The sequence below is a fragment of the Rhipicephalus sanguineus genome, chromosome 2 (assembly GCF_013339695.2).
Source record: "Rhipicephalus sanguineus isolate Rsan-2018 chromosome 2, BIME_Rsan_1.4, whole genome shotgun sequence".
Taxonomy (NCBI): domain Eukaryota; kingdom Metazoa; phylum Arthropoda; class Arachnida; order Ixodida; family Ixodidae; genus Rhipicephalus; species Rhipicephalus sanguineus.
Window position 1 is genome coordinate 226,048,635 of NC_051177.1, and position 12,548 is coordinate 226,061,182.

General features: G+C 48.8%; 1 protein-coding gene across 3 annotated transcripts in view; it reads right to left on the minus strand.

Moving 5' to 3' along the window:
• Positions 1 to 12,548, minus strand: part of LOC119384136 (synembryn-A) — a 545,950-nt gene that overhangs the window by 215,193 nt on the left and 318,209 nt on the right. For all 3 annotated transcript variants that reach the window (XM_037652429.2, XM_049412780.1, XM_037652428.2), the window contains one exon: positions 9,641 to 9,735. In XM_037652429.2, coding sequence (XP_037508357.1) covers positions 9,641 to 9,735 — 95 coding nt within the window. The remainder of the gene's footprint in view (positions 1 to 9,640; positions 9,736 to 12,548) is intronic.

Below are 12,548 nucleotides of genomic sequence, written 5' to 3' on the forward strand. Positions count from 1 at the left end.
AGCAGAACTGAGTGACAGGTCGGCTGACAACTGTGTGTCAAGACGGTCAATCGCTCCTTCCAGGATGGATCTCTTGCGTCAAGATAGTTATCTGCAAGCGCTGCACACATGAAGTGTTACGCGTTTTAGGGGCGAAGCTCCTTAAAGCGGCACCCGTTCGTCCCTCGTAGTGCGTAACCAGTCGTAACGCTAGTACCAGATCTTGACCTCCAAGGTGGTGCCTGTGGGAGATTTCTCCTGTGCGTTGTTGAACAATAAAAAATTCGCAGCGTGCGCGTTAACTAAAAGCCGAATTCTTCTGTCTTTCATTCCCCATTAGCAGCCATTGGCATGTTCCAGTAGGAAACGTTAGTAGAAGTAGAAGTGTAAGTGTTAGCTAAAAGCCGACTTCTTCTGTCTCTCATTCCCATTAGCAGCCATTGTTTACCTCCAAGGTAGTGCCTGGTGAGATTTCTCCTGTGCGTGATTAAACAATAAAAATTTTGTTCAAAACGCCGTTGATTGATGAAATAAACCAACGAAAGATGCCAGATGTTCTCTAAAAGCAAAACGAAAAGACGCCAGATGTTTCTAAAGCAAAACGAAAAGACGCCAGCTGCTTAACGAAAGACGCCAGATGTTTTCTAAAGCAATGGCTTTCTAAACAATGAAAATTCACAGCGTACATGTAAAATTAAAGTGAGCTGCAAGTCGTCATAACTCTCATCCAACCTTTAGTATAAACGCGCCCGATCTCACGTCGGTGATGATGTAGTGGGCAGAATTCACGGAAGATTCACGGTTTACCGATGAACCTCCGCAGCTTCGCCCACTCATGCTGTGATTTTTTTTCGCTATATAACTGGTTGCTTGTTTCCCAATAAAATAGTTGTAAGTCAACGCTCGTGCATCTCAAGCCTCTTCTCTGTCCTTGTCTTGTGCGCTATTACTTTCTATCACACATTAACATGAAGATGTGACACGCAATCCACAGAAATAGTTACTCAAACATTGTTAGGAGGGTTTGCGCTGGTATATTTTCCTTACTGTTCAGTGGTGTAGCACGAAGCAAGAAGGAGGCGTGAAAAAAATGATGAGGAAACACGCTCATCCTCATACAGCTTTCTGCTCCAGGGTTCCTTCATGCTGCGCCACTTAAGAGAAATTCTTCCCCAAGAATCATGTGGTACTTAAGACCAAAAGTGATAATTATAAACATACAAGAAATACAGTATTATATGCTATGGATAGCTACACACAATTATTTAGTTATCAGGCTAGTTTTGGAGCATGCATGTGCGTTATGGAATCTGCCTAAGAAATCTGACACAGTAAGTTTGAAAAGGTGTAGAAGAAAGCCATCAGGTTCATCTACTGCCGTTACAGCAGCACCTTTTCTCAGCCTTCAAAACTTTCTCAATTAAGCTTATAATGCAGTGATGGTCCCGCCAGTTTAGGATTTGGAGCACTTGTCAGGAGCATGTGTCAGGAGCAGCAAAAAAAAACAAAAAAACTTGGAGGTAGCTTGAGCTTCGCTTTCAAGAATAGAACGTGAAAATCGGACCGAACAGCAACTGCGAACATTGATTTTAAGGGCGCGATCGCGAGAGCTGGTGCGCGTGCTATCTCGGCAGGCATTAGCACACGGCTCACATACCCTTCTACGTGCTGCGCTCTCAACGCGAAGAGACTGCGCAAAAGCCAAAGTGCGGGCGCCCTGCGGCTCATATCTTTATTTGCATCCACCTCGAGTTTTCGTTCACCGACAACGCTGCTTTTTCGCTGACAACCAAAGACGCCGCTGCCGCCACCGCCGCCGACAACATAATTTCTGCTAAACAAGCTCTTTAACGCTATCGCGTTAAAAGCTGTTTTGAAGCAGATTTGGAGCACACAAAGTGGTGTCTAGGATCAGTTGAAGTAGTAACACAGTAAGTTCGCAAATGAAATCAAGAGTTCGACGAAAACTCCTCTCCTATAAAGGAAGGCGCCGACAAAATACAAAAGAACTTAAAAATAAAAGAAGCTTCAGCTCCTGTACAGGGACCCAATGGAGCAATTGAATAAGGGGGGGGGGGGGAGTGTGTTGAGTACGTGCAAACAGAGGGCACAAACAGCGTGCATAAACAAAAGGAAAGGTGCCGTCACTGTGGTTCAGCGTGGTACCAGTATGTCACAAACGAGCGCGTCAATAAAGCGCGCGCGGCCGCTTTCAGACGACAGCGGGAATTCACGGCGCCGAACAAGCGCACACAAGGAAAAAAAAAAAACAAGCATCAAAGACGCCGGCGCACCGACGCTCCTCCTCTCCCACTCGAAACAGCCGCAGACAGCCAGACCAAACGCCCGGCAGTCTACAAACATCTAGAAGGAAAGCATGAAGCGACGCCGAGTGACGCCACTGCGAGCGGAACCGACGAGAAAAATCATCTCGCCCTTTCCCTAGCTTTGGCTGTGCTGCACGCCGAAGAACACTCCCGACGCTTCTGAAACTCGGGGAATAGAGAATATTGCCACGTGCGTTTCTTATTATCACTTTTGCTACATTCGGTTTTCGCCCACAAAGACTGTCAGCAACGCTGATAGCAATCCGCGCCTCATTGTTCGACAAGCTTCGCGATTATTGTAGATCGTTTTGTTAAGATTGCGCGCAAGACGCGAACACTCGAGCTTATTCAAGAGCTTGCGCGACAGCCACAGATAATGCTGGAATATTCGACGGCACATGTATAAATGCCGACACGCTTCACCGCTTGTCAGCTTTATCGACGACCGACGCCCTGTTCGCCACTATCAGTGTACAGCGTGTATTGCTGTAGTTTGAGTTTTCATTTCCCGGCCATAAGTTCGGCGAAATAAACGGTCTCATCTTGAACACATCGACTGCTGTCTTCATCGACGTCACGACCACGTGGCAATATAAGCGTGCACCGACGACCAATGAGCAGTAAGTCGGTCCGGAGACGGTGAAGTTATGCGAGTGTGGCTCCGCCAACCAAAGAAGACGTGCTTATAGTGTTGTGCGGTCAGTCGATCGTCGATCTGGAAGAATTGGATGATGACACCGTGTGAGCAGTGACAAGTTACGTGAGTGTTTCCTGGAAGAGAAACATTCGGGACCGACGACAGGAAGGAACCACTACAATCAGCGCTGGAGTTTGAGTCAGTGTTTCGTGGAAGAGAGGCATTCAGGCTACGTCCAAGAATTGTGGACTGGTTGCGTTGTTGAATATTCAGGAACGGTTCTTCAATAGGTTGTAATGCAGGAAATTGCATTCGATCCGTTGGTTTGTTCCAGTTGTGTAAACATGATCTGAGTAGTATTGTGAGGTTGTAATTGGTACCAGCCGAGTGTGCATGTTTGTGTGATGTTTGTACTGCCTTCACGGAGAATATATTTTGTTTGTGTTATCAACTCTTGGCTCTGACTCGGTCTTTGGACCACAACCGGCGTTCGCTGGCGCACTAAAAGGACCAGCTCTAAATACTCCGCGCTTTCGTGGTGCGTTTCGGGGGGCCGATACGTACGCCCTTGGAATCCGCCCGGCGATTTTCATCCCCATTACCGGATTAGTGACACAGTAGTTGGGATTCGTGATGGCTCGAGATGAAGTCGCAAGGTTAGATTTCTTTCAGTAGCTAGCACATGCGCACTGGCACAGTCAATGCCATGTCCCTTTGATACAGAATGTTCAGCAAAAACATTGGAAGGCACTTTCTTTTTTTTTTCACATTGAGTTCTTTTTTTATTTCGTCGGCGTCTTCCTTTACCTTTGACCTAATCAGCAACTTTTAGTGCATATACTTCTATTCATATGCAACCAGGATATACTGCTCAAAGGTTAACAAGAACATAAGACCAACAGTCAGAGAGCAGTCATCAATCAGGCAGAGGCAGTGTTGGAAGGGGGTCTGCACAGGAGGTGCCCCCCTCCACCCCCCCCCAAAAAAAAAAAAATTCGCCTGGCTGCTCTTTTGCCCCCGCCCTCCCAAGAGCATCAAAATGCTGACTCAGGCCGGTTTGCTGCTGCCTGCCCTCACCCTCTAGCCAGTAAGAAAATCACATGCAGGCTTCACCGCAACACACAAGATGTGCATTGTGGTGAAGCAACAGTGACACGGAGTGCATGCTGCATACGGTTTCTGCGAGTGATGACAGGCGTGAAATCGTCATTACCCACTAGCCTTCAAGAGGGGAAGGGGCGACAGCCCCTACACGCCCTTCATATCCCCCCTCCTCCAGCATTCTCACCTATTGGGGCCGACATTGGCACGAGGTTGGCAAACTGAACTGAGTTCCGCAAAAGGTGTATATTACGATTCTGTGAGCGCTGAGAACTAATTTGAATATGTTCACTTCATTCCAATTATTTTGTATTTCAGAGAAACAATTTGTAGTTGCCATTAGAGAAGCAAGCGTCATACGCAGTTATGTATTCTCTGAGCCACTCACGGGGCAGCGGCGCTCCACTGTGCTATTATGGAGCCACGGTGGCCGCACGCTCGGGAAACGCAGTTTGTAACAAGTGCATGGGTTAAAATCAGTTGGGAGGTATTGCAGACTTGTCTGGCGTTTTATAATGGACACGCCTTATTTGTGACTCGCGGTGCGTCAGTGTCAGCAAGGCTCGCTTATATGCGTGCTGGTTTGCGTCAGCATGTCGTCAGTTTCGCAATGAAGACGCACAACGCTTTGAAGCGCGCGAGTGGCAGTAGCAAAACTTGGTGCCACACGTGCGCTCGCACATTTAGGCTGTGCACTACGATCAGTATGGCGAAGAACATTGCTCAGCGCGACTGACACACTTTTCTTTTGCAAAATATAAAATTATTGCACGTCCAAATCTTCGTTAAGACGCCTCATGGTTCTGGCTCGTGAAAACCCAGAAATTATTACTATGCATGAAGACGCGGTGTACAGCGTGTGGTTCCTGAAACGGCATAGCCACACTGGCCGGCGAGTACTAGATTAGAAAAAACATAGTGCAGTGATGCTACCGAAAAGTTCTGATACTGAGCAATTTTTGGAGAAGCGAAATTTCCATTTTGGAGCACTTTGGAGGAGCAAAAATGTTCATCGTGGAGCACTTTGGAGCAAGTAATTATGCACCTGGGAGCACTCTGGAGCAGCTAATTTTACATCCTGGAGTGCACTAGAGAAGCTAATTGTATTAACATTCAAGCACCTGAATAATTATTATGGGGTTGTTATGAAGAGCTAGAAATATTTCGATTCATTGCAGATATCATGGAAAAAATCATCTCGGGAGAACTCCACACTTCACTTGCTAATGAAAATAAGGGCTCATGCAGCTCACTGTTCTGCATGGATTAACCTTTACGGTGATTATTTTCGACACTAGCAAATAAACAGAGTACCGGATCAATAAAATTGCACTTTATGAAATACCACTCTAAATATGGTTATCAGCAGACGTGGTAGACAAACACCGTGACGTACAGCAGTACCTCGATGCCAAAGAGTCGCACTGTCCCCAATGCACTCCCCTAAGACGACTCCACGGTGAAAGCCAGGTTGTTTTTCTTCTCGGTGGATGTGTTGATCGACCCCCTCCCTCTATGCAAGCTTTCTGCACCTCGCCTGGTTTTGCACTACCTCCATGGTCGGCGCAACTATCACAAAAGCAGTGCACAGCGGCGATGTCGCGTGATGACATCACGACATATGAAGTCATGATGACGCCACACGTTTTGACGATCTATGACGTGATGATGACGCCATCACATGATGATTATATTTTGCATCAATCGACTGACGCCGCCGACTGTCAATTTTCGCGTTTGACGGAGCATCTAAGGCTTTCGCATTAATATTGCGTATTGAAGGTAAACAGCCTGGCCGTTAGGAACCTGGCCTTACATACCACATTGTCCTCCACCATGTCACCACTGTGTCATGCGCGAAACAGCTTCGCTTATCATCCATTTCAGAGAGTGTAATGGCTCCTCAGTTTGTTTGCTTGCTTTAGGTGCGAAGCAGCTCAAGGCGGGGGCTTTGTCCATCCCTCCCTAGGCGTCCACACCCCCACTGCGCATGCGGGTCCCCTCCCCTCTCTCTCCTCTCCTACGCTCCTCCCCTCTCGCGCGCCTCATTCTCTCCTGCGCATCGCCGCGATGAGCGCATGCGCATCCCCTCTCCCTCTCTCTCCTCTCCTACGCTCCCCCCTCTCGCGCGCCTCATTCTCTTCTGCGCCGAGTAGGCAGCAGCGACGCCTCCAGCGTCTTGACGTGGCACGAACCGCCGATAGCCGCCTCTCCTTCTGTGGCTCTAGACGCGGGGCGCTCGTGCTCTCCTTCCCTCGCTGAAGAATCCCACGACACCAATGGCATGGACTGCAGAGAGGCAGACGCACATGATCTTGCGACTTTGTGGGAGTCGAATACCTCGGACGCCGGCAGTTCCACGCAGCGGAAGCTGGATGGAGACTGGAAGACAGTGCTGATTCTACGCAAGAGGAAGGCATAGGCTTGAGAACGCAAGAAAAAAAAATTACACCATCTCCCCGCTGCTTCGCATACACACATGGTTCCCTTTAGAGGGAGTTTGTGTGGTTTTTTAATTTTTATTGTGATAGGAAATGCATGGACACACTCGACGGGTTTTTGCCGTCGCCGCAATTTTCCGTGCATGATCCAAAATGATAACATCACTCCGCGCATTCTAGCCGCTGGTAAAAGCTCACGAGCGCTGGCAACGAACGCGACTGAAGCGGTGGTTAAAGGAGCCGGCCGTATCCGTCACACGGAGAGCGCAGGCGATAACATCTTCCTGCGTGCGGGCCTGCCGTCGATTGCTCATCAAATAGAGCATGAAGGGACGCCAGGGGAGGGGTGAGGGGGGGGGATGACTGCATCGCTCGAAAAGCGCAGTCACTGGCGCGCGCGCGCTATCTCGAGGCACCGGGAGACGGCTCGTAAACTTGCTGTGCTCTCAACTCTTACTTCGCATTTAGAGAACTCACAGCACGAAAACGCTTCGGTCGGATCCAGAAGAGTTAGCTGCCAACCTTACTTCGTATCGCATTCATTGCTTCGCCTTTAAGCGAAACTGAGTTTTTTTTTTTAACCGTCAGCTTTGACACCGGAAAGCGAGGGGCGGACGTGTAACATGGCGTAGCCGCTTCACTGTGGGCCGTCAGCGACGGGCCCGCTACTGACAGCTGCGCATATTAAAACGCAATTGCAGCTGCTCCGACCAGGAGGCATGCTTTTTTAATGAGATTACATTTTTAAAAAAGCAACAAAAATTCGAATTCGAACCTTAGGACTGACGAGTTCGAAAGGGCAGGGCCTTTGATTGGGTATTTACCGCACAGCGATTACAAACTCGGATGTGCTGGTAGAAGGAATTACGAAAAAGCTCTTCTGGGTGAAGATCCATGAATAAAGTGTATCTGAGGAAAAGTGTCAACGCGTTTCCACCGTTCACGTGCTCTTCCATAGACGCGAAGCACGGAAAAATCGATATTGTTCCATAAATCTATTGCTACCGATCCCAGATTTCATTCCGCGATGTCTAGAAACAGAAGTGACAGACATTTTAGCGGCACGCGTGTAGTTATTATTCAACATTGCTTTCATCACGTGCCGTGCGACGTTTGAAACCAGCTATCAGCAGCGTTTCTGGAACAGACGAAGTCCGCCTATGAAGCGCCGCCACCCTTTCACGCTGCCGATAGAGACGTCACGAGCCTCCGCGGAGAGCGCGTTTTGCTGTCGAGCCGACTTGCAGAACACAAGCTGCGTCGGCACCGTGCATGGCGTCATGGCTTACTCGGCACACATGCGCGAGCGCTCTTTATTCAGAAGAATAGTTATTGGTCCGTGGTTGTAACATTGACGGCCCCAAGACGAAGCCGCACATGTTTTGACGCGCCGGCGGTGCGATTGCCGATGATAGACGCCCCCAAACCCGAGAGTCTGGCTCAGTTTGGCGCAATTTTCGTCGATATTATCAAGATGGCGCAGTAAATACAATTTGGAGCACTTTGGCGCAGTTGGCGCAAGAGTGGAATCACTGATAGTGGGTCAGCAAAAAAATCACTTGTCCACGTATTACTGCCAGTTCGTCGTCAAGATGAATGAGCTGCCAGACTACAGACAATATGCGGAACCATCAATAATGGAGGTCACACGCTCATATTTTGGTTAGGCCGATTATAAAGAGGAAAATCGCATCGGTGGAAAGACACCAAATGGGCTCCGCGGCTATATGGAAACGCTGTGTGAACCAAGAATATTTTGGGTAAGAAGCACTCCACTGCCGTTTATGCAGGCAAAATGTGACCTTTGGGATAGTGGGCGCAAGATGCACTTGATTGGGCGTAGTAAGGCGCAGAGAGGTATCGTAGCGAAGTAGCACAGTTGGACCACCACTGCTAAAAACTCTTAGCAGCATATAATCAGGCACTCGTTAATTACCTCACCCAAGTCTTCATATATAACATTTGCAGCAACTTCCTCACCTAGAAGGTTTCGCCATCTTGATATTCTACCCTATGGGTCACAAGCTTATGTTTTAATGTAGCTCTCTTTTTTTTTTGGGGGGGGGGGGGGGGGGTTGCCCTTGGACACTGGAACTCGTTGCTTTGTGCTATGTGCCGTCTTCTAGTGGACGATTTTTCCCTTCACCTTGAATGCTATTGATTCAATTTTGTTCGTTTATGCTCTTGCTCCCGTGACGCTTACATCTGTGTTTTCGCATCCTACTCAACTGTGCAATTCCCCACTCCTGCCACAGCCCTAACTGGCTGCACACTACGCATAAATAAATAAATAAATAAATAAATAAATAAATAAATAAATAAATAAATAAATAAATAAATAAATAAATAAATATATAAATGAATAAATAAATAAATAAATAAATTTGTTTGAATTATGCCATCGGCACGTACATTGCGGTTTTCAAAACAGGGTATACTCAAGCTGAAGTACGTACGTTGCATGCGAAGCACGAATTCATCAACAAATCGCGTTACTAACGGAACACACCTTTTCATTGATGTTCAGGAGCTAAAGATGATTCGACTGAGGTTCATCAAAAAACAAAGCGCTTGCGCGTATCACCAGTCTTTTTGTCCCTTGTCTAGGTAGCTTGCGCTAAACAAGAAATCATGAATTACCAACTAGCCCAAACAGGCACATTGCAAACAACCAACATTAATCTGGCTACCATTCATTGTGACACCAACTGTACGGATTTTCTCATTGCTGTCGCGCGATGAGGTTCTGTCCAAGGCGCCCTGCGTGTTCTAAGTGCGAAGGCGTGCGAGCAGAGCCGACCAAGTGGACAGCAAATGCCCGGACCGTGGTGCGAAAGGCCCACGGAGAGTACCAGAAAAGGAGGACTATGCAGCTCAGGGAGGACGTGGGTCGCTGGGTCGTGCCCTATCGTGACAGGGATCAGCAGAGGTGCTCTCAGTGCTTGCGTCCAAGCGACAGACAGTACGAAGGTCGCTTCGCTCCTTACGCCTGCGGCTTTGTCGAGTAAAGATAGATCGGACACTAAATGAGCTACCTGCTAGCCTTATAGAACATTCCGAGATGTTGCTATCACATTCAATGTCTCGTCCTTGCGGCAAAACTCCGCTAGAAAAAAATTATCAACAGAGTAGCCGAGAACAGGAGCGATGCTCACCCATGTAGTTGGTCTTTGGCTTCGGCACTGACAACGTCGCACAGAAGCAGGTCATGCAGGAGGCCCACCAAGCGTTCAAAATGAACTTCATCCTCCTGCGTGCATGCCAAGGAATTGGTTTGTCTCCTTCTTTCTTACTTATTTATAAGTGTTTCTAGGGCAAACGCATGAGCGCGCAAAACACAAGGAGCACATGTCCAAGAAAAAGAAAAAAAAACTAATGCAGCGCAGTAAAAGCATTTTCGGTGAGAACAGTATCGTAGTAGAATACCGGATCATTACAATGGATGTGTCACGAAAGACGCGTATTCTGAAACAGAGGAGTATGCACTACTCCTCTGGCCACAGAATGTCAAAAATGTTGCAGGGCTGGTTACTCTATCAATTACTACCTAGTGTGTACTGCCACATGCGCCTGTTTTCATATTTTTATGTGCACTGCCGTGCACAAAACGTGCCCGAGTGTCCGGGAACCTTCCAGTTTATTTCAGTATCTTCCGAGAAGCTCAACACTTTCAGGCTCACCAAAATTTTCCTCAACCGGACCCACTTGGACTCAGACTCGCGTAACTCTTTCTCAACTGGACTCGCTCGGATTCAAACTCCATCAACATATTACTCAGCCGAACTCACTCAGACTCGGAGTGACGGCTTGACTTGAGTCGTAGTGAGCCTGAGTTAGTCGACTCATGCGTCCGTGAACGTAAAACTACCTTTTTTCGATCTTGGTGTCAATGCTCTTTAATGCCAATATCTCACATAATCGGTGCTCTTCAATACCTCTTTTGAATTTCAACATATCTTTGCTTTGGAATTCCTGCCTGAGGTACGCCCTAGTACCGTACCCTGAGATATGCTCACATTGCACGAGCTCAGTTGCTCCGGATTGCGAAGTTTTCTCGTGAACCGAAAAACGATTGAAAAAATTTCGTTTTCACTCCGGAACGGAATAATAGATAAAGTTTCGGTTACGTTTTCGTTCCGGTCCAAAATATCGTTTTTTTTTTCGTTTTTCGTTTTCGGTTTTCGTTCCGTTCCGACACCCTGGTAGGGACTCGCTGGCCCGTGAGATACGCCTCGATTTCGCAGGGGCGCTTGGTGGAAGCCGCGGAGACCTAGCTGGCGGTACTGACAGTTGCTATATACGTGACCCGCTTCGCCACTGTGGTAGCACAGCAGACGGTTATCCGAAGTACGCCACACGCTTGCCTCGCTTGCACTTTGTCTTCAGGCAGACGGCAGATATGTGGGTGCGCTCGGGAACCTTGAGCCGGGAGGCGGACTCGAAGCGGTGTCCAGGAATGGGAGCGCAGCCTGGTCCATTGTCCGTATAATGAGACCTGTAGCTGGTGACGCAGAAAATCGCAGTGTTGCCGCACATTTCAGGACGGGGGCCTCAGGTATTGGCTGTGTGAGCGGCGGAAGAGATGCGACCGCCTGCCTTATTTCATGCCTGATTACGTGCGCGATCACAGGTGTTTGGGCTCCCAATGCATGAAGTTGTCGCAGTTCCTCCAGCACGATACTTCGCATGAAGTCTGCTAGGGCCTGCCTCTCGCTGTCAGATCCGATATGGCATGCAGTGGCCGTGATGTCGTTGCGTTCGTACTGTGACGACCGCTGCTGGAGAGTACGCTCCCACTGATCAATTCGGCCACGGTTGTCGGTGAATTCCGCACGATTCCAGCGAAAACCTGTTCTTTCACCCCACGCATCTAATGCCGCACCTTCTTTTCCTCTGACATGGCAGGGTCTGCGCCGAAAGAGTAAAAGCATGTCCTCGACAAACATGGAAACTCTCTAGTTCGGCCGCTGGTTCCTGCACGAGATGGCTTGTTCAGGTCTCTCCTTCCTTTCGGCGTTGCGGTACGCGTCGCGGAGCTATCGACTAAACTCTTTCCATGTCGCAAAGGAGGCCCCATTGTTCTCGTACCACGTTGTTCGCAGAATCTGCCAATGCTGCGAAGTAGACTCTCCGCAGCTTGCGAACGTCGCCCCATTCGTTGACGCTGGCAACCCGATCAAAGTGGTCGGGCCAGCCATCAACATCTTCGAGAATGCCTCCATAGAACGGTCTGGAAGCCTGTGGTGCATGAAAAACGCGCGAGAGGAGAACAATGGACATCGTTGGTTTGAATCGCCTGGCTTGTCGTCGGAGTTGTCATCTTTTCGAGTCTCGATGACAAGGGACCGAATTCGGGGGGTAATCCTCGCAGGCAGCGGCTCCTTCTTGCTCTGGGAGATGTAGCTGTCTCCAAGGTGCTAGGAGTGAAGGCTGGCACTTGGGAGCCAAGGTACAGCCGATCATTTTTTTTAACCTGAATGCGCGAGCATCGACCGCCGAGTTGATAAGCGCTGTAGAACGGAGCGGAGCAGCGAAATGAATGAGAATACGCGCATGCGCACTATTGGCCTCGAGATCTTGGAGTGGCGCCCTCTCGCGTGTGACGTCAGAGCGGGGACTCCGCTCTCAACCGTGCTGCAGCAGCCGCTGCTCCTGTATACGGATCGTCTGCTTCAGGTGGGATTGTCGAACGAACAGGCTCGCGACGGTCAACTAACGCCTGCAACGAATGTATTCGAGTGTAATTTTGAACTTGTTTTAGTTGCGGCCCAATCGACAGGGCCAAGAAATCCACCGAATAGCCGACGAGTGCGTCGATGCCACCGACCGCATTGCTGGTAAGAAAGTGAAACTATGTGTGAGTGTTCTCGCTCGTTATCTTGTTTCCGCCGTACGATACTCATTAGTTTGGGTGTTTCTTTCGATATTTCAGCAAGCGTGCCGTTCTCCAGCATCTACAAGTATGTAGACAAAGCATGTGAAAGATCGCGGTGCCTCATCGAGGGCGAGGCGGTGTACGACGCAGGCCACGTTGTTGAATGCGCGTCCGAGGCCGTCAACGGA